Source organism: Hydra vulgaris, chromosome 10, assembly GCF_038396675.1.
Source record: "Hydra vulgaris chromosome 10, alternate assembly HydraT2T_AEP".
NCBI lineage: Eukaryota > Metazoa > Cnidaria > Hydrozoa > Anthoathecata > Hydridae > Hydra > Hydra vulgaris.
Window position 1 is genome coordinate 52,254,945 of NC_088929.1, and position 22,526 is coordinate 52,277,470.

The window sequence follows — 22,526 nt, forward strand, 5'->3', positions numbered from 1 at the left end:
TAATATTCCCCATCTTTTTTTCGATAAAATTCACTGTCATAAGTCTTTGTTGTTTTTAAAATTTTAGTCTAGATTTTGGGTTCATGGATTCTTAATATGGACTACGCTCAGCAATAAACAGCCTGTGAACTAATAATGGTATGATCATGATATTTTCACAGCTTTTTAATATCAGATGATTACACTCACCCTGCCAAAATCAAATAATTTAACAAAATATTTAAGCTTTTGTAAGAAAACCAGTTTATGACCTAAAAAATAGCTCTGAAAAGGCTTAGAACCTAGGCCTTATTTTTGGAACCAGTTAACTAACATGAATAAATTTGGTAAGGTGTATGTACATATATATATATATATATATATATATATATATATATATATATATATATATATATATTATATATATATATATATATATATATATATATAAATTATACAATTCCTGAAAATTTCAACACAAACAGACAATCCAATCACAAGATATTTATTGCAGCGTGCCAGAAACTTATATTTTGAGATAAAAAATAGTTTAGATTTTTAATGAAAAAAATTAAAAAAATACATATATAAAGGTCAGAAAATTATTGCAAAACAATACGTCTTTAGCATTATTGAAAATACAGAAAAAAAAGAAAAGTGTGAAAACTTTAATATTTGAAAAACATTTAATTAATTTAGGATTATTTAATTAATCATAAAAAGTTTAACTTTAAAATACAATATACAATAACTATGTTACAAAATACAATAACTGCGTTAACATAAACTTAATTAAAAAATAACAAAAAACTAAAATCTAAAGCACTCCTGCTTCATATGATCTTCACTTTTATTTACTATATCAGTAAAACCATATTGCACGAAACTGTTTTCTTCTTTGTTTTATGAAGTGGAGCGACTTCTTTTTCATTAACTTTATTCATTCTTGGTATGTCTTGGTACAGTACTGAGTAGCAAATATACCTGGTGTAACATTTAAACATTCAAATATGTCTAATATAGCAGAAACACTATAATTATTTGAAATTACTGCTGATGCAACACTTATTTCTAAATTGGTACCACCAACAAATACTTCTTTAGCACAACACTTCATATTTTTATAAACATTTCCTTGAGTCACTTGTATAAAAATGACAACACAATTAAGTAAGGAATGATCTTTTTTTTGCCAAGTTCACAGGAAACAACAACACCATTACTGCATTAATATCAAAATCATTTTGTTGATGTTAAAATATCAAAATTTATTTTCTACATTTTTTATTTTCACATCTGCTACTTTTTTATATATGATATAAAATTTATCTTGAATACCATTAAATGTTTTTATGTTTATTGTAGGAGGTGAGTTTATTAGACCACAAAACTTTTCTAAACCAAATGACTTCTTATCTCTCTATTGGCAACGACAGATCTATGACTAACTTCAACAGGCGACATTCCAGGACCTTGCTAAAAAGACAACTTTCAATTGAACGAAGATTTTTTTAAAAGAAAATTTTTAAAAACACAGCCAATTTTTCTTTTTTAATAAATCAATTAAGATTTTAATTGAATTATCATGACATCGTCAACAATGTCCAATCAAAGTAACAACTGATTTTAAAATGTCTGTGCCAATAAAAATATATCATGAAGCCAAAAAAAATATATCATGCCAATAAAAATATATCATATCATAAAAATATATCATTCCTTCGAATTATCAACTTTTACTATTACTATTATTACAGCTGTGTGATAACTTTTTTGAAGAAGTTGATGTCAGCATTTTTAATTGAGTTAAATTAGTGATTTTCGATTAAGAATTCAAACCATTTGGTTTTCAGACTGTTGATGCTGCGAATAATTAATTTCCTCAAAAATTCTTAAAATTAAATCATATTTTTTTTAAGCAATATATTTAAACATAATAACTGTTTTTTATTTTAAGTAATATATTTAAACATAATAACAGTTCTTAAAAACATGGCTAATTCAGGAAAATAAACATGAAAAGTTACTGGCAGCAGTGTCAAAAACTAAATCCAAATTAAGAATATATGGCGCAACAATTTAAAACACCTATTTTCTAATATAAACAACCTGTTGCTATGGGCGTTGCTAAGGAAAATTTTTGACTTTATTACAAAACTTGCTATTTTAAAGCATTTTTAAAATCATTTGCTGTAATAATCTATATATATATTTAAAATGAAGAATGTTATGGTTTCAAGAATATGTAACTTTTGAAAAATCAATTTTTTTAATTTTATTGAGTATAGGATCACCTTAACAATGATAGATAGAAAAGTTGCTCAGGTATTAAGGGATACGCGTCTACATGTACAATATGTTGAGCTACTCCTACGACAAATGAACGATTTGACAAAAGTGTCTGCTAGGACTGAAAATGAAAGTTCGTATCGATACGGACTGTCGATATTAAATGTCTGGGTTCGGTGTACGGAAATGATACTACATATTTCCTACAACCTGTCTTTCCAAAGATGGTCAGCTGAAAGTGAAGAAAAAAAATGGCAAAAGAAAGAGAAGAAGACCTCGACATAGAAACGTTTTCGTGAGCAACTAGATTTAATCGTCGACAAACCGAAACAAGTAAGTGGTAGTACCAATGATGGTACTACCATGGTGATCTCAGTATTAGAAAACCGTACAGCAAAAAGGTTCACGAACTTGATGAAGATTCTTTGCAGCTTTTGAAAGTCGACTTATAATTTATTCCCTAAAAACTCACTGCATAAAAATTGTTATTAGTAAACCGTTCTGAATATTTCTATAATAAGCATTTTGATAGTTATGTGCAACAATTAATAAATCAAATTAATAAAGCCATTAAGCCTAAGAAAAGAAAAACGTTTGTTAAAAAGTTTAAAAAGTATGTGTTTGTTTTTTAGCTAGAGTTTGGCCGAAAGCTCGTATAATTATATTTTATGTAAGAATAAATTTAATATGAATATGTCTTTCCAATTAAATAAACATTTAATGTATTTTTTGCTGTTTAGAAAACTTTTAAAGTTTTTTCCTATAATTAAAAAGAACATGTTTAGTTAAAAATAAAATAAAAAATGACAATTGTGAATTTTTTTATTTTTTATTTACAAGTTTTGTATTAAAAAAATTTTTTATAAAAAACATTTCCTTACAAACGTAATATACTCCTTTACATTTGTGCGAAATTTCAACACTTAATCTTTAGTAACAAAAAAGTTTTTGATTTTTGATCCAAAACAGACCTTTATTTTCAACAGTACAATGACCAGCTCTTAGAACTCTTCACTTACGACCAGCTCTTAGAACTCTCCACTTATGAGCAGCTCTTAAAACTCTTCACTTATGATCAGCTTTTAGAACTCTTTACTAATGACCAGCTCTTAGAACTCTTCACCCTTCACCAGTCTTCTTCTTCACTTAAAGGATTAGACGGCTTAAAAAAATTTTTTTTGAAAAAAAAACCTGCATTTTAACCGCCTCATCAGATAAAAGAAATGTTTCCAGACATAGGTAACAATAACTTAAAACAAAGCTTCTGATATTGAAGAAATACTCATAAGAACTGCCGTTGAAAGAGAAAAAAAGTATATTTTTTAAATCCTTTTGTTTTTATTAAGATTGCAAAGAAGCTTGAAAAAAAAGAGCAAATTGAAAGACAAAAGAAAGGGAAAAAAAGGAGGACAGAATTCAGAAAAAAATGTACTCTTTTACAGAAAAAGCTGAGGTCATTTAGAAGGTGAAGATATTGAAGTTTTTAGTTTATGAATATTATTTAGATGATTGTGAAATATATTTCTCAAAGATGAAATATGTTTCTTGGAGTTAAAATGTATTTCTTGGAGATAATACATGTTTCTTGGAAAATAAATATGTTTCTTGGAGATAAAAACAAGCAGATACTCATAGAGATTATTACTGAAAAACTTAATGAAACATTATCTGCTTGTGTTACAAGCTACAGTATAAGTCGTAGAGGTCTTTTAGTATATTAATTAGAATTCTCCATGATGCTAATGATAATAGTGAAAATGATTATATCTCTCTATTAATTCTTTATAGACACCAATATGTAAACATTAAGAAATAAGAGTGATTTTATTAGAAATGAAATCAAAAAAAAGTTAAAAGGCAAAAGATTAATGTTGCAAGTAGACACTAAACTGATAAACAGAAAAGCATTCTTACAAATGATAGGCTGCCATCAGGCTAGAATTAAATGTATCCAGATGCTCCAGATTTTAAAGACATTTCTTTAGATGTTCGTATACTTGAAGACTCAAAGAGAGAAGTTCAGGCAAGAGAGATTTTTAACATTCTTCAATACTGTTATTATGTAGATAAGGTTTGAAGTTAATTGAGATATAACAAGTAGCCTGGTAAATACTACAGAGTAATAGCAACTCTAACTAATATTTTTTACTCCAATATACTTCATATTATGTGTAGGCATCATGTATATAAAATCTACATTTCACTTTTTTTTTAAAGTTTTGTTCGGAGGTACTCTTAGGTGCTTAAAAAATCAGAAAAAGTATCGGTCGTAAATAAGAACAAAAACTTTTAGTGAAATTAGGCTATAAAAACCAGCGATCTTTAAAAATCTTGTTATTTGTCAAAATTTAGGGTTAGGGTTAGGTTGAAACAGGTTCAAATTGAATATAGTTTGGTTTTGAAAATGTTTTGCCTCGGAATGATCTTTTACTGCATGTAAATTTTAAAACGTTATGGCAACACGAGCATTCTTTAAGCTTAGTTGTAGCACAAATATTCTTGCCACATGTACATTCTTTCTTACATTTATAGAGTGTTGTTGCTTAGATTTTCTTTCTTTACTAGCTTGCACCTTTTTGGTTTTGCCTTTCTTGATTGATGAAATCAAGGAGATATTAATGGATGGACGTTTAACTCATTGTTTAAAAGCCAAGATATGCGCGCCTGCAATTGTTATAAATAACATTAGCCAAACAATAGGAAACATTTGCATCACGTGGAAATATTTTTATATGATTATACATCAAAAACAGCAACTTCTCTTCTACCCAAATAAATAAAAAAATTTCATTATGTAAAGTATTGAGATTAATATATTTTACTATTTTGTTAAAAACTATTTTATCAATTACCCTGGTATAACTTCTGTATAACTATATAAAAAAAAGTTTTTAAATTATACGACGGTTCTAGAGCTCCTCTAGTAAAAAAAAAGTTCAAAGAATGAAAAATATATCAAAATAAAGTTGTTAGACAAAAACGATTTGATCAATCATCAAAAATGAGAAGTTAAAATCTTTATGAAAATAGTAAAGTCAAAGTATCGGTTTATATTTAGTAAAAAGTATAGTAATGATAGCTAACAATCTTTAGTTCAATCTAAAAATGATCTATGATACAACCAACAACACGTAGAAAATTATTTTTACTTTACAATATTCATATTAGTATATCGTCGGCTTACTATTAAAACCGATTAAGTCTATTAAGTCCGATTTTTCATCATTGAGGTTTTGACTTAAATTGGTTAGTTTTCTTAAAGCACAGCTCTATGCAAAACCACATAAATCAATTGCTTCGAAATATATATTAAACTGCTATCTATTGCTTATGGTCAAAACCTTTTAACCCACAGACACATAATTATTTTACTCATAACCTCCTATGTCTAAAATATATGTCAAAATCATAGGTTAGAAATTTAGCTCATTCAAATTTATTGTATTTTGAGTGTGTTGGCTATGATTTGAAAGTGAAATGGATAACTCTACCAAAATGGAGGTAAGTAATGTATTTTTCATGAATTTTTAAACTAGTTATAGTTATTAATTGCAATATTATTCTTAATATAACTTAAACGAGACATAGAAGTTTTTGAGTATTAATATGTTTATTTTAAAAGAGACAGAAGTTTTGATCAGAATTATTTTTTGAATTACTTGAAGAACTAAATTAGTTTGATAATTCATTTTCTATTAAAAAATTGCTTACACATTCCATTTTTATTTTCAGTTTATCTATCCCAACTCCAGATCTCGTCGTATTTTGTGGATGATCGATATTAATTGCAACAATATCGTAACTGATAGACTGAATAATGAGACTGACTGTATAGAAAACCTTAATAACGTAATAGAATTAGCTGTTATTACTTTGGCAAGTTCAGATATAAATGACGATGATAATTATTTCCGTTCCGCAACAATACACTGTGCACAAAATATTTTTCGAACACTGAAGATTTTAGTGTAAATGAATCTCTATCACAGTACTTTCAAGACAAGGAAAATTTGGATAAGGACAGTAGTTCCTTTGTACCACTGAAATTTGTTTAAGTAAAACAAATATTGTAGGTAAAGAAAATTTTGTTGATTACGGTTATTATGGACCAGATAATGAAAATGACTTGCCCAGTAGTTGTGTAATTCCTAGTGATACTAACAAGGAGTGTACTGAAGTAAAAGAAGAAGGACAATTTGAGAAAGAAAGACTAAATAACGCAAGGAAAAGAAAACGAAGGGTAGATAAGAAGGATTGAGAAAGAGAAAAAAAATAAAAGTAAAAGAGAAAAGGGACAGAAATATTATGGACTAAAAAAAACGCAGAAGGAAATCGGGTAATTGATCAGAAAAGAGAAGCTAGAAAGTTAAAACCCTTTTGCAACTGTAAGCTAAGTGCAAAAACTACAAAAATGCAGTGTAGAAAATTTACAGAAGACGATAGATTAAAAATTTTCAACCATATCTGAAAAGAATTTAACTGGTCTCAGAGAAGTACTTACGTAGCTAATTTAGTCGATAGTTTTGCCCCAAAAAACAAAAAGAATCAAGTTAATAAAACAAATACGTTCTTTCGTTTCCTTAAAAGAGACGACGTTCGAGTTCGAGTGTGTACAAAAATGTTTATAAATACGCTATGTATAGGTAAATGGACTTTACATAACTGGGCTATGAATAAAGCAAACGTAAGACCAACAAAACCAGGCAAAAGTATTAATAAGAAAGATGCAATATAAAAAAAAGGTTCACAACAATTTTATTCCCTTCTTCCAAAAAAGGAGTCCCACTATTGTCGAGCATCTTCAAGTATACTATATGTCACTATATGTCGAGCATCTTCAAGTAAATTATATCTAGAGCCTATCTGGCAATCTATATTGGCATTATACAAAGAATATGCCAAGCATTGCAAAGACAGTGACCTACAAATTTCATCTTTCAAAGTGTTTTATGAAGAATTAGGTAACAATAATTTGAGTCTTTTTCACCCTAAGAAAGATCAGTGTGATTTGTGTATACGATATAAGTGTAGCAATACTTCTGAGGAAGCGTATACTTCACACATTCAAAGCAAAATAAGAGCACGAGAAGAAAAACAGGTTAACAAGGATCACGCTGAACATGTATATACCCTAGTTCTGGAAGCGATATTGCTTAGTCCAATACTGAAAGCATCGACCCTTTATTATAAGAACAAGCTAATAGTTCACAATTACACTATCTTCAATTTAAAAACCACGATGCACTATGGAGATGGAGAAGGTGGAGTTACATCCAATAAATTTGCTTCTATTTTGTATTGTTTCCTTGAAACCAAAGCAAACGTGTTTCCTGGTGAAGAAGCATTTTATATAGTAATGGGTGAACTATCAAAATCGCAATTCACTGATTACAAATTCTCTATTACATCTATCCCAGATAAAAACATTACTATCGCCGAAAAATTTGGGGGGGGGGGGGGGGTTGGTGCGGCGCGGGGCCCCCTGCGATAGCCGCAGCAGGGGGTGCGCCAGTGCTGCGCCTGGACTGGGGGGGGGGTCGGGTGATCCTCTTTTAGGGGAGAAGAAACACACACAAATGGAATGCGACAGCATGCATTCGGCTATTGAAAAAAGCATTCGAAATAGGGATATGTACACACCTGCTTGTTATTTGTCTGCATTTAAAAGAGTGAGAACAAAACCAAAACCTTATGAAGTTGAGTATCTGGGACATATTTTCTTTAAAGACTTTTCAAATTTACGATATTACACATCAATTCGTCCAGGCTATAAAGTTGGTGATCCAGCTGTAACGGATTTACCTGCCATTGAGTATAGACCAGATGGCCAAATCTATTATAAATTAGATTTTGATAATGACTGGAAGTGTTTAGAAAAGCGCAGTACAAGAAACAAAACTGTCGTAAATGCTACAATAACGCCTTTATATAAGTTACCTAGGCCCATTAAAAAAAGCAAATATGACCATGCAGGAAATAAAAAGTTTAATTCCTGTAGATTATCATACTTTTAATAATAACTTACGATTTGAAGATTAATACATTTTTACATAAAATAAAAAGTGCAATTTAGTCTAAATTTTAACTAAATATTTACTTAAGTACAACGCTATTACTTATTTTAATTGAACATTTTAGTTGCATTTATGTATTTTTTGTGTATTGGTAACTTAATCTTGTAAAAGTTAATTTATTATGTTGAAATTTTGTAAATTAATAAAATATTATAAAACCTACTATGTCTTAATAATTGCACAAAAAATCTGTGTAAGATCTTCTAAGTCTTTTTTTAGGCTATTTAATCCATTAAATTGCAAGAAAAATTGGTATATGTGTATTAATTATTAGTAGTTACACTTATAAATGAAACTCAATTTACAAAAATCATTTTGGTGGGTCTATTGTATTTATTATTAGTTTTTTGTGTCTCCTGTAAAATTTGTAAAAAAGGACATTGAAGGTATTGATTGTAAGCCGACGATATATTAGTATATCATACATTGCATTTTTACAACAGCTTTTGACGTCAAAGTTGTTTTACAAATAAGTTATTATTTAACAGAGCCGATGACACCTGGGAGGAGGAGAAGGAAGGACCTTTTTTTTTTTATAAATAAAAGTTTAGATATGGAGAACTTTTTTTACAAATTGATGATAATTTCCCCCCACCCCACCTCCCCCCACTTTGAAACCCGTATCGTCAGCCCTGTTTACAAAGCTTGCATATTAATTAAAATATTTTCAAATACATGAGACATTTTTAATAACATAAAATGCATTTATATTTCGCAAAATTTTGGATTTTATGTGTAATAAAACATTTACTGAAAGGAGTTAGCAAACCAAAAATGTTGGTTAAATGTCGGTTTAATTTGCAAATTTATTTCACGCTAAGAATAACAACCCGCATAGATATTCATTGGCGGCGCCTTTAATACAAAACAATGCGTTAAACGTCTATCTATTTATACGTCCTTGATAAAACCGTTTATAATATTTTTTCCACCTCCATTGAGCCGTGAACCGGGTAAACTAACATTTTTCTTGTTCACTTTAGGTAATACTTTGGTTACAGACAACAAATTAGGTATTTCTTCAAGTGATATTGATTTATCAGATATTGTTTGATAAGCTTTTATGGCACTTCCATACACTCAAACAACAAGCTTTTTTATATCGTTTTTTTCAAAATAGTGATCGAACATTTTATATGCACTAACAACTGTACTATGATCTTGACTCCATTATCATTTGTGGAGATTAGAAGATTTAAAATTCGTTTAATTGCTTCTTTTGGATCCATGTTGGCACTAATCCTTTTTTTCTTAGCACATTGGTATATTTTTTTCCAGAGGAAACCAAATGATGTATAGTTACGCATTCCCTTTTTTCTTTTTTTATCTTTTGACAACTTTCTTATCCCCCCTTATAAACTGAATCATTTGGAGTACCATCAACTCCATAATCTACAAACTGACTTCCATCATGATTGTAAAGTCTAGTGGTATCAATATCCATACCATACACCTGCTTTTAATTGATTTGCATCAATGAAAATATTGCTTTTTTTAAGTTCTTCAGCTAACCTGTTTAGGTGATTATATATCATGTCTTTTATGCAGTTAAGGGTACAATTTATAGATACAGTTCCTTGTCACTTTTTTGTAATGCATTTTGATACTTTGCATCCCAACGCTTCCAAAAAGACTTACTAGGTTTCTTTATTTAGAGTGCTCGTTGAGCATTTGGTGAAAGCTAAATAATCTAGCGTCCACGGAGGTTTCTGCATGCTGGCTTTCTTACTCCCAAAACATTCAAAATTGACTTTTTTAACTCTGATTCGTTAAAACCTTGGAGGCATCTAAATAAATTAGTAAAATTACAATACCAAAAAACTAAACACTACATGTTTAATTATTTTAATGCAGTAATCATAAAAAATAAAGATTTTATTTCTTTTAACTTTAACAGTTTATAAGAAAATAATTTTATTTCTCAATCATGTGAATTATTTATTCTTGCTTTTTATAACAGACTAGCGACTCTTCCTCGTCTTTAGTAAAAATTGAGCAATATTCTTTCTTTCTCCAAATTTAAATGATACCATCAAGTCTTTAGTTAATTGTTCTTAGATTTTTAACGAATGGAAATTTTTCTGATTTGTTCGCGGCCCATCCACGTTTACTGCAGATTTGACACCACTCAACTGCTTCTTTTGACTACTTAATTTTCATCTTTATGACATCTTTTAGAAAATTTTGATTTTTTAGTTGACTTTATGATTAAAAGAGTATTTTTCCCATTTCTTATTTTTATTTCTTGATTATTCGCAACTCAAAAGAAATATCTAAACACGCTTTCATACTCGCACTTTAGTAAACATACTTTATTTTTTAAAGGAAATAAAGTGTGTTTTAAAGGAAGCTTGGGGGTAGAGCTATACAAAAGTATACTACAGGCAAAATTTTCATTTAGTAACGTCGTGAAGAAATCAAGTTAAAATTTTTTTTTTTAATTAAGTTTCATTCATCTAGCATTTTAAGGTTCCAAAACCTAGCATTTTGTAGTGAAATAAAAAAAAGTAAAAAATGGTAAGTGAACCAAACATTTAAAAATATATTCAGCAGGGAAAACAATGCTTTTATGCAGAAACTTATGATATTCTGACTAAATGGTACACCCAAAAAAATTAATTTGGTACTACCAAAAAATTTTAACACAATACTCCCAAAAAATTTAAATTTTTTGGGATTTTAACAGGAGTATTTTGTCAACTCTTTAAATAATAATTTAAATAATAACTAAATGGCTTCCCTTATCCAGGATCTTAACACCTAGCATTCTGAGGTCCTTTTACCTGCAGTATAAAACTTACGTAAGCATATTATATTCTATTCAAACTATAATGAAACAGCAGGTAAAAAATGCGTATTTTAAATTTTAACCCAGCTATCTATTAAGACCCCAGTTCCCCTAGTCCCCCATCCTGTTTATTAGGTTTGAAACTAATCCCCCTCCCCTATCATTTTATTTTCATTCCCTTCTTTGTTTTAAGCACCCAAGAGTACTATAAGTCTACAAAAATCACTTTATGATAAATTTAAAAAAATCTGGCCAAAGATATTTAATGAAGTAAGTAAATTTAAAAACTGTCAATCTTTAATTGGAGCACTCTAACTTCTGGTTCAATATTAATGTAAGAGCTAAAGAAACCCTAACATACCTGACTTATGCAATTAATAAAAAAATATTTGCTAGAGGTGATTACCGCAATTTAATCAAGTTGAGTATATTCTTCCTTAGGGGTGTTATTATAAACTTTTGATTCTCAAAGTCTAGACCAATGTATGAGGCAAGATGGCTGACGCACTATTAAATTTTGACAAAGCAGATGACTAAAGTTACACACAAGATACTTGCAGTGGATAGGGAGACAATGTTTATTAATACTAGCTTCTTCATGAGTGTTATGTATGTTACATGGTTCTTAAAGAGTAGAATAGCAAACTCTGCTCCAAAATGCGACTTAAAGTCTTATCGATTTTAGAAAATGCGATTTTGAGTCGACTCTTATGATCTGAAAATAATTTTTTGCTCTAAAAAATATAAAGATCATGAAAGAACTTTAATAAAAAGCTTAAATTGTCACTAAGGTCTTAGTAAAAGGATGGTTAGGACTTTTTCCCATATCTACTTTAACTTTTATTTATCGAAAACCTTTTATTTATCGTATACAAAACCTCGTAAAAACCTTTTATTTATCGTATTCAAAACCTCGTAAAAAACTTTTGTTTATCGTGTACAAAACCTCGTGAATCCAAATTAATATTTTTTACAGAACACGAATAAAAAATTTTTAGTATGACTTTTGGTCAAATGCGCATTTATAGTAGCTGATTTATCATAATTTTAATAGGATTTAATATGCTTACATTAGTTTTTTGCTAGTTGAGGATTTTTTAGACAAATCGAAATGTATGTTTTTTAAACTTTAAAGCTGGTTTACACTGATTTATTTTTAAGTTTTGAGACATTTTTATGTTGATAAACGGGGAGAGGTAGGGGTCACTATAAATCTTAAAATGCCTTGGGCGGATAAGGAAAATTTCCGGAAATTAACAAACGTCCCCTCCCGTGTATTAAGCACGTCGGAGTACCAGACATTAATCTGTTTAACAACGCAAAGGTAGAAATGAATTATCTTTTCTAGAGTTTGCTCATCAATGTTTAGACAAAGATGATCAGACAAGGTCCATTCAATAAATTTTTTGATTTGGATAGTAACATGACTTTTACTAGCTTGATGGCCTGGAAAGCTAGATCTTTTTTGACATTGTTGGAGTTTCTAAAGACGGTGATAATATATGAATTAAAGGAAATTCTGGCTACTGGAATGATTTTGAGAGCTAAAAAAAGCTTGTTCAGTTTGGGAAAACATGCAAATAATGACTACGCCTAAAGAAATGTTCTCTTCATTCAAGATTACGAGCAAATTTTGAAATATCAAATCTTTTAAATCTTTGCACATTAGGTAAAATATGATGCTTGAAGCAAGAGATCAGTAAAATTACAAAATGAAAATTTTTCAGATTGGTATTGCGTGTCTCTAAAAAATGATTTTTAATTGATAGCCTGACTTTAATTAACTTTTTATCAAATAAAAAATTTCTGATACCATCAAGTTTTTAATAACTTTTCGCCGTCAGAATAACATCAATTATTAATAAACTTTTGCTATCAATGTAGGCTTTTTGTAATAAGGATTTCCATATAAAGCAAAAATTGAAAAAATCAATCTTGACTTAACTCGGAAACTTAATATATGATCATTTTTATGTAAGTGATTTCTAAATATAGTATTTGTGGATTTTGGCTTTATTGCAATATGACATGATTTTATTACAATATGACATCGATAGCGTAGTGTATATTTATGTGAAGCCGTATTTGCGTTTTGGTTTAAAATACCGAAAAAGTTTCAAGTTTACAAATGAACTAGAAAAAGATTACCCATTGATAAAAAAACGTTGTGGAGGACAACAAAGTGATGTATCAGCAATTTTTCAGAGTTTTCTGTTGCTCATGGTGGACATATCATCAAAAACCATTCAAGTTTATCAAACACTAAGTTAAAGAGTCTCTGCTGCCGAATTTTTAAAATATGAAAGTTTTTTTTCTAATGACACATTAAATAGAAAAGAAGTAAAACTATCTGCAGTTGTTGGTTTTACCACTGGGAAGTATCCATGTAAAATTTTACCACTGGAAAGTATCCATGTAAAACACAAGTTTTGCTTTTTGATATAATTATAATATTGACACTGTTTAAGTTGTTAAAAAAATGTGTGTACACCTAAAGTGCACAATGGTTGCACAATGTGAACGAAATAACATTGAACAGGAAAAAACAATGTTGATAACAGGCTAAAACGAATGTTTTGTGTTTATATTTTTGGCATTGAAATTGAAATTTTTTATGAAAATGTATAAGTATTTTTATATCTACACATTTTGAATAACTGAGTCAAAAACTAAATTAAAGTAATTCCGCAAGTTTGTAAAAAACAGGAAAATAATCCAGCATGGAAGTACTAGATTTTTTTCTCTCCAGATGAAAAAATTATGATTATATTTAAAGCATTGAAATTTTCAAGACACTGAAGTTATATCCTCAAAAAAACTATCTACGTGCCTTGCAAATATTTTTTGAAAGTGAAACACGTTATATTTCTTGTTTTCACATAGACAGCTGAATAATTTTATAAAAACGAAATTAGTTATAGAAAAAAGTCAAGCAATTGCAACAACTGAAAAATTAAAATCTAATGTTTAGGAAAGGTCGAATAGTAGTTTTGTTCCACAAGAAGAAAAGTTGTCCAGAAAACATAGTAGCCACAGTAGATTAACAAATTTATGTGGTAAAATCCTTTTATATATATTGTATTTTTATATTGAGCTGTGGGATATTAATTTTGGTGATGCTGAAAGAATCGCATGAGTTGGACTTGATCACGTAGTAAAAAGGGAGGATATTGAACGATTTGCTAAAGCTAAAGAAAAAAACAATGGTTCAGATAATCAACAGATTATTAATATTGACAGTCTTTTTGATGTCAAGTGCAAAAACGTTTTTCGCATCATAAAAAGAAAAGTGGAATTCATTGAAAATCCAAATAGTTTATATTGACCAATGGGTCGGAGTATTTGAGTCTTTTTAAGAAAAAGACATTGATGTACCCAAAATCAGGAAAAGGTTGTTTTATACATTATTCGTCGGCCAGGAGATTCTGCATCTGTAGAATATATTTTTTCTATCATTAAAAACATTTGTTGAGATGACGAAGGTATTTTGGAGAAGTCAATAATACGGCATTAATATACTGCAAATTAAACTTTTTTATTAAGTGCTCACACTTTTTATGAGAAAATTTAAAAAATTATATAACTTGCTTGAAAATATAGATTTTATAGAGAAGTATAACTGGAATAAAAACAGGTAATAAATTTTTTTTTTGTCAAACTTGCCAAATAAAAAAAAATAATTTTGGTTTTGTTTCTTTTCCCTGGATAAGTTTTCCCTAAATTATTTTCCCATGCATAGGGAAAGCATAAAAAAAATATATTTAGCTGATTTTTATAAATATAATTTCAAAAGCTGCGATTATAGTCATTAACAAATTTTGACTTGTCGTTATATTGCCGTTATTATGTGTAGCTATCGACAGGTTATAAAAATATTGTTGCATTATGCAACAGAATTTCAATTTTTAAAACTTTTGCGAAAAGTTCAAATAACAACTCACAAGTCAACGATAGAAAAACGTGCTTAGATTGTAATTTTATGTAAACAAGAACTGACGATGACTGTTATTGCTGCATGTTTTAATATAATACATAGCTGTAGCTATGTATCACATAGCGTGACCAATGTTTTACAAATAACTGTAGCTATGTATAAAAGCCACACTTACTAAACTAAAACTTACTAAACGCTCATTTAAAATATGAACTAAAAACTTTCGCCTAATTTTTAAATATTATTATCGCAAACCAAAGTATTATCCTAAACCAAACGCAAATACTAGCCCGGTTTTTTGTAATGGTATGTCCCTTTGCAAATAGTGATGGTAATCCACAAAACAGTTAAATATAATTCATTGTCGAAGCGTTTTATAAGGTTCAATATACATAAACTTAATAAAGCCAGTTCTCAGGTTATCATCTCAAAACCTGAGATGGTTCGTCCATAAATACGCAATTCTAAGTTCAAAACAAAAAAGATTTTTTCTTCACAGAATCTTCAACTAAATCAAAAATTAAAATAACACTTTAACCACAACCACCGCAACACTATAACTTCAATAACAACCACCGCAACACTATAACTTCAATAACAACCACCGCAACACTATAACCTCAATAACAACCACCGCAACACTATAACTTCATTAACAACCACTGCACAAAATAGTAAATAATCTCCTACATCTTTATTTATAAAAAGTTTTGCGTTACGTAAATTTTGGACGATCTCTTAGGGAAAAAAAATATATATCTCGTTTTTTCCTAGTTTTAATGTTATATTCAAAATTAATTCTAAAAATGTCAAAACATACTTTGTAAACTTTAAAACTTTCTTTTTTTCTTTTTTTTTCTTTTTCTTTTAATTGATCTTAATTTTTGGGATCGTTCTTAAATTACGCAATGCTAAATTTATTTAATTAATTTAATAATAATTTATTTTAATATAATTATATGAAACTTTTTTTACAATATTTTTACAAAAATATTGTAAAAAAAATGATGGGTACTTTCTTTAGAGACCCAGGTTGAACAATTTTTTTTTGACAATATTAGAGATTTTACCCCAAATGTTAAAGATTTGAACCAAAATATTTTACAATTTGACGTGATGGTGAAAAATGATTTGCATATTTGAAATCAAAATGAGAAATGCTATAAGAAAAACGAATTTTTTGCTTTAAAAAAATTCTTTTTTATGACCTGTGATATTTATAATGAAAAAAGCTGTTAAAATTCACGATAAAACGGTTATCCTTGCAAAATGTAATAACCCTAATTTGTTTTTAGTACCGGTTGTCAACCAAGTTAACTAAATATATTTAGAAAGGTTAAAGAAAAAAAGCATGAAAATAAACATTTTTTTAATGTAAAATATTTCTGCAAAAATTATTGAAGGCGTTGTATTACGTGCTATCTGCCTATAACTTAATTTTAAAGTATTAAATTTTTTGCATTTTTTTAATTGTTACATAGCAACTTTTTTATTGTTACTTAGCAACATTTTGATTGTTTTTTAAAGCTTTAAATAACTTTAAAAGCAATCTTTAAGTTATAAATAATGTCTTTAAGACAAAAAAAAAAAAATTAAGCAACAGCTGGAAATGTTGTCAGCATGGGTTAATTAACTATGCAGCACTTAAATTCAAATTTAAACTCGTAAAAATTTGATGATTTTTTACAAACTTCTCATTTCATAATCTTTTTATGAAAAACAATGAGTTTAAAATGTGATAAAATAAATTGTCAATTCGGCGTTGGGATAGGATAGATTAATATTGCATAAAATAATCAGATACTTATAAAAACAAAAAATAACGTTAAATATAACTTTACGTAAGCAATAACTTTGCATATGGTATAAGTGAGTATATTTTGATAATCTGCAATCAACAGCGAACGGTATCCGATAATCTAATTTTTGAACAATTAAATTTTTTTTTGAATATAAGGGCTTTATGCTTTTGGTATTAAATTTAACACCGACAGCAGTATCTAATATATACAATATTGAACCATTCTTGAGCAATTAGATTTATCTAATATATATTACTAAAAGTGGTAGTATCCTTCATTAAAAAACTCAGGCAATTTCAAAAAGTTTATAAAAGTAGAAAAGTTTCAGATGGTTTTTGAAACATTGCATGCTGCATTTTTAAATAATTGCATACTGCATTTTTAAAAGATTGCATGTTGCATTTTTAAAAGATTGCATGTTGCATTTTTAAAAGATTGCATGTTGCATTTTTAAAAATTGCATGCTGATATTCAAGATATTCAAAACAAAAAGAAAAATACGAATAAAAAAAAGAAAAAATTATGGGAAGAAAATACATTAAAAAAATGTCGAAGGCTTTACTTTGAGATTTAGACTTAAATGAGTAGTTATTTAATTTTATGTTTTTTTTTCCGGGGGGAGGGGGTCCAATTGTTATGAAATTTTCTTTAAAGCAGCACGTACAATTTTATTGCCAATTTTTTTTTTTTTTTTTTTACTAAATCTTTCAGGGTTAGTATTAGGGTTTACCACATTTTTATTTATAGAAAATCCAGAAGTTTTTTCAAATCAATAATGAAATCCAACAAACACAGTAAATACTGCTTCTAACGATAATACATAATCAAAACAAGCTACTACATAATTATAAGCAAAAGATAGTAAATGAGGTTTTGAGCTTTTAAAACGACACAGATCAGAAATACAGAAATCACACTAATTTAGAGAGCACATGGGAACGCCAAGATCCGTCACTAAGTGCTGGGAACACGGGAAACGCTGGCTAATTTAGAGAGAAAATACAAAGGAGCGCTGCTACATCGACTGAGGTTTTGAGTTGAGGTAGATATAAATGTTTGTTTTGAGTTGAGTAGATATAAATGTGTGTTTTGAGTTGAGGTAGATATACATGTTTGCAGTTGCCAGTAAAATACCTGGTCTGCGTTTTTTTGGAAAAATTTAAAACCTCATTTTAAGCCATACTATTTTCTGCTTACTCTACATTAGATATATCGTGTAAAAAAATGATATAAGTAAGATTTAATTTTTTTAAAATTTCAAAATGAAAACAAGAAATATGAAGAAAATATGATATTCAATTGTTGTTCAAACTATAACTATTTTGCAGATATCTAATTATTCTTTATCTACAAATCTTTCACAGAATAAAAATTAGAGCTGAGTTACTTTTGGAAAAATTTCGTGATAAAGCTGCAGTAATGAAAAATTATAGGTAAAATTTTTTTCTGTAGATGATCTGTGCTGTGCTACAATTACCGTATTTTTTCTGAAACCTGATAAAAATCTGGTTTCAGAAAATTAAAATATTGAGTTGATTATTGTTATAATTTTTGAGTGTTGGCTCTCCAGGTTTAAAAAAAGGGCAAATTATCGTAACTTCTTGGTAACAACATTTAGCTATAATTGAAGTTTGTATGAGATTATCAAACTTAAAACACTTGTTTGCTGAGTGCGTCAAATATTTGAACTAATTAGCTAATTAAAATAAAATTTTATAAGCCAAAAAAATATTTATATGAAAATATTTCTTAACCAATGACGCATTTTTAAGCATAATTAAAAAAAAAGCATAATTACGCATAAAAAAATAATAGTCTGGATTTAAGCATAACTTTGTATTGTGATTTTAATGTTCTAAATTCATTCTCTAGTGTAAAGGCTTTTTATAAATTACAATTTAATACAATTTAAAATATTTGAGTTTTTGCTTTTTATGGTTTAGTTTATAATATCGATGTTTTCCATCGACATTATAAATCAAACCATAAAGAAGATTTTATTCCTTTTTTTTTGCATTTATTAGTAGTTTTTTGTATTTAAATAAATTTTCTAAAAAAAGTCTAAATTTTTCTAAAAAAAAAAAGGTCCTTTTTATTTTTTTAGAAAAAAACTTTAAAAAGTTTATTACAGATTTTTCTTAAAACTAAACTTACTAAAAGAAGGTGGCAAATTTAAGCTTATAACACCATTAACTACTGTGGGTTATTTGCGGAAAGTTTTAGCTTATAACTTTAGTTAGTAGATAAATTTAGTGTTGCATGACAAATTATTGCTTTAAACACGTCAGCTCTAAACTACAAAAGAGTTTTAAGTATTTTGATAAATTTGGTTACACTCAAATATAGTATATATATGAAACAGTAATTTAGTATATTTAATATTTAATTATATAAAAATTTGAAATTACGTTATAGATAATTAAAGCTATAAAAGATTAGTGTGATGTCGTTTAAGACATAGACATATTAGATATAATTCATAGATATAATAGACTTAAAATAATAGATGTAATAGATACCATACTTAACTTATTCATTTTACTTCCGTTTATTTATAAAATTCAAATTTTTATTTATTCATAGAAATTTGTAAACAAATTCAAACAAAATTGTAACATCAATCACTTAGCCAAGTTTATCAAAATAAACTTCGTTTAAATGGTCAAAATAAAGAAAAAGTAATTGATCGGGGTGAAAGCAAAAAAGAAAAGCAAAAAAGAAAAGCAAATAGATGTATGGGAAGTTTAAAACTAGTCGTCTTGATGAATTGAAATAAAATCATTAAATGGATTAAAGTTCATTTATCAACTTATATTCGTTTTTTTCAAAAATTATTTTTGAAATGTCACAATGGAATGGTTGTATAAAAAACAATGGAAACGGAAGAATTTCGTGGAATGGATCGCATTAGTCAAAACAACGTTCTAGTGCGTTTAACTTTAATTCTGGCATTTCTAATTTTTCAAACAGTTTCAAAACTAAAATAATGGCAATCAATTACTATTGACACTTTTCAATTATTAACTAGCTAACTTCTTGTTATTTAAATAATGATGATACTAAAAGTGCTTTAATACAATATAAATTTTAGATATTTTGACATTTTATAGTGCAATTTATAAGTCTAATACCATAATGTTTTTGTGCTTTGTATTAATTTTTAGAAGGCGTAGATGGTAATTAAAATAGTAATCGTTGTGGATCAAAGACGCATCATGCATGCATTATTGACATGCTTTACATTTAGGGTTAGGGTTCAGAATTACAAGAATGAGTTAAATTTATTTGTGCCAATAACTGGAACTATGGTGTATACAACGGCAATTAGAACTTAATTACTAGATACGACTGCAATTAGAACTTAATTACTAGATACGACGGCAATTAGAACTTAATTATAGATACGATGGCAATTAGAGCTATGCTTGTAAAGTTGCAAACTTTTATTTTTAGCAACTTGATTAAACACTCACGAAAGCGCTGACAAAACCATAAATACATCGCAATAATAAAATAATTAACAAAAAACAGCATACAAATGTTCATTAAAATAAGAATATAATCCTAACATTGCATTATTTTTAATACGGCAAAAAGTAATCAAATACTTTTGTTGACAAACATTTAGATACGTAATGGAGTTTTAAATCGGCGTCAATTTTAGTTGACATAAAACTTATTGTTTTTATTTGATCTTTTGTGTTTACTTTTTTGGTATATTTATTTTGCACGCAGCATATATATATATATATATATATGCTTTTAGTTTAAACTGCTGCCTTTTAAAATAAATTTGTGTTTGAACATTTACATATTAAGTTCAAATAATAACATGCAAAGTATTCCAAAGCTTTTTGAAGTGATAAAGATAACAAAAACAATGATCTATACACTTCCTTTGCCATTACCTATATTTAAATATATATATATATATAAAATATAATATGACGATAAACGTGGACTAAAAATTTTACCTTTCCATAAAACATATGGTTGTTATTCCCTTTCTATGAACTATTTTATTAACCAAACATCGTTGTCACCAAACAAAAAAAACCGTTTAGAATAATCGAAAAATGTGATCTGTAATCCGTATAGATAAGTTATATTGACAATTTGTTCTCCTTCTTATTGTAATATAATGATTATATTGTTTATTTTATAATTGTTTATTTCAAGCAGTGTTAATTTGTTTTTTTTTAAATCCTAATACTTAATTTTTTCAAAAACAGTCGACGCATATTTTTATTAAATGTATTTGATAGAGATGCTTTTTTGTTTTTAAAGTTTCAGTTTCAGCGGTTTCAAAAACTAAAAAATAGGGCATCGAAAATAGAGTAAAAAAAGTCATATACTCAAAGGTAATGATGTATCTGATGATGAATACTCAGGGTGCTGTACCACCTTTGTTCAAATTTAGAAGAGATATAGGTTGGATAATGTAATACTTTTTAAAATATTTTCTTTAAGACGGCATATCAAGCGCTCGTAGCAAATTAAAAAGTTAGTGGAAAACAATTAAAACTTTAGAAACTTTTTCCAAAAAAGATTTTAAAAAAACAACTTTTCGGACTATTTTTAATTAGACATTTTATTTAACATTTAATTTTAACACTCACTATTGAGGATCACTATTGTTATGATAAGAAATTTCTGTTATTTGAAATTTAACTATTTTTTAAAAGCCTTTAGCGTTAAGAATTTAAGTTTTTTAAAGAGGTTTTTTTAACGTGTACTAACGTTTATAAAAACTAATTAAATCTGATCTTTTGTTTGTATATATATATATATATATTTTTTATATTGCATATATATATATATATATATATACATATATATATATATATACATATATATATATATGTATATATATATATATATATATATATATATGTATATATATATATACATATATATATATATATATATATATATATATATATATATATATATATATATATATATATATATATATATATATATATATATATATATATATATATATATATATATATATATATATATATATATATATATATATATACATATATATATGTGTATATATTTATGTGCATATATTTATGTGTGTGTGTGTGTGTGTATACAAAGCCAGGGCAAAAAAGGGTTGTGCGGATGGCAAGGGCGGAATCATGTTGTAAAGGGGGGCAATTTAAAATTATTTTTTCGATTTGGGGGATGCAGACGATCTTGTTTTGGGGGGACGGGGGCGATTTTCAGATTTAATGATTTGTATGCAAGCAATCACACAATTTTGAATTTTATTAAAATTGCAATTTTATTTAGACTGCCTAACTATATTATTTCCGTTTTCAAATAACCTGCTATGTTTAATATATAAACTTACAAAAATAAAAAACTTCAAACTTTCTAAGGGGGGCAATTGCCCCCATCGCCCTCCTATGGATCAGCACCTTGGTGGTGGGACTAAATGAACGAAGAAATGAATTTTTTATTTATTTAGTTGGCAGATTTGACCCTTTTAGACAAATCAGTTGGAAAATGTAGAAGTTAGTTAGCATAATTTACTCCAATATACTATACTATTCAATATACTGGACTATTATAGTACTGTAAAATATTTAATCAAACACATGAAGCCCTCATCTCAAAGTAACCCCCGTGTTACCTTAATCTTTATT

The 22,526-nt window shown here is 27.8% G+C and overlaps 1 protein-coding gene across 1 annotated transcript in view; it reads right to left on the bottom strand.

The window, feature by feature from the left end:
* The window catches only part of LOC100203673 (general transcriptional corepressor trfA), a 42,489-nt gene extending 21,340 nt beyond the window's left edge, over positions 1–21,149 (bottom strand). Inside the window, exon 1 of the mRNA XM_065808311.1 lies at positions 20,841–21,149. Within this exon, the coding sequence (XP_065664383.1) occupies positions 20,841–20,848 (8 nt within the window). The 5' untranslated portion in view covers positions 20,849–21,149. The remainder of the gene's footprint in view (positions 1–20,840) is intronic.
* Positions 21,150–22,526: the final 1,377 nt, after the last annotated feature.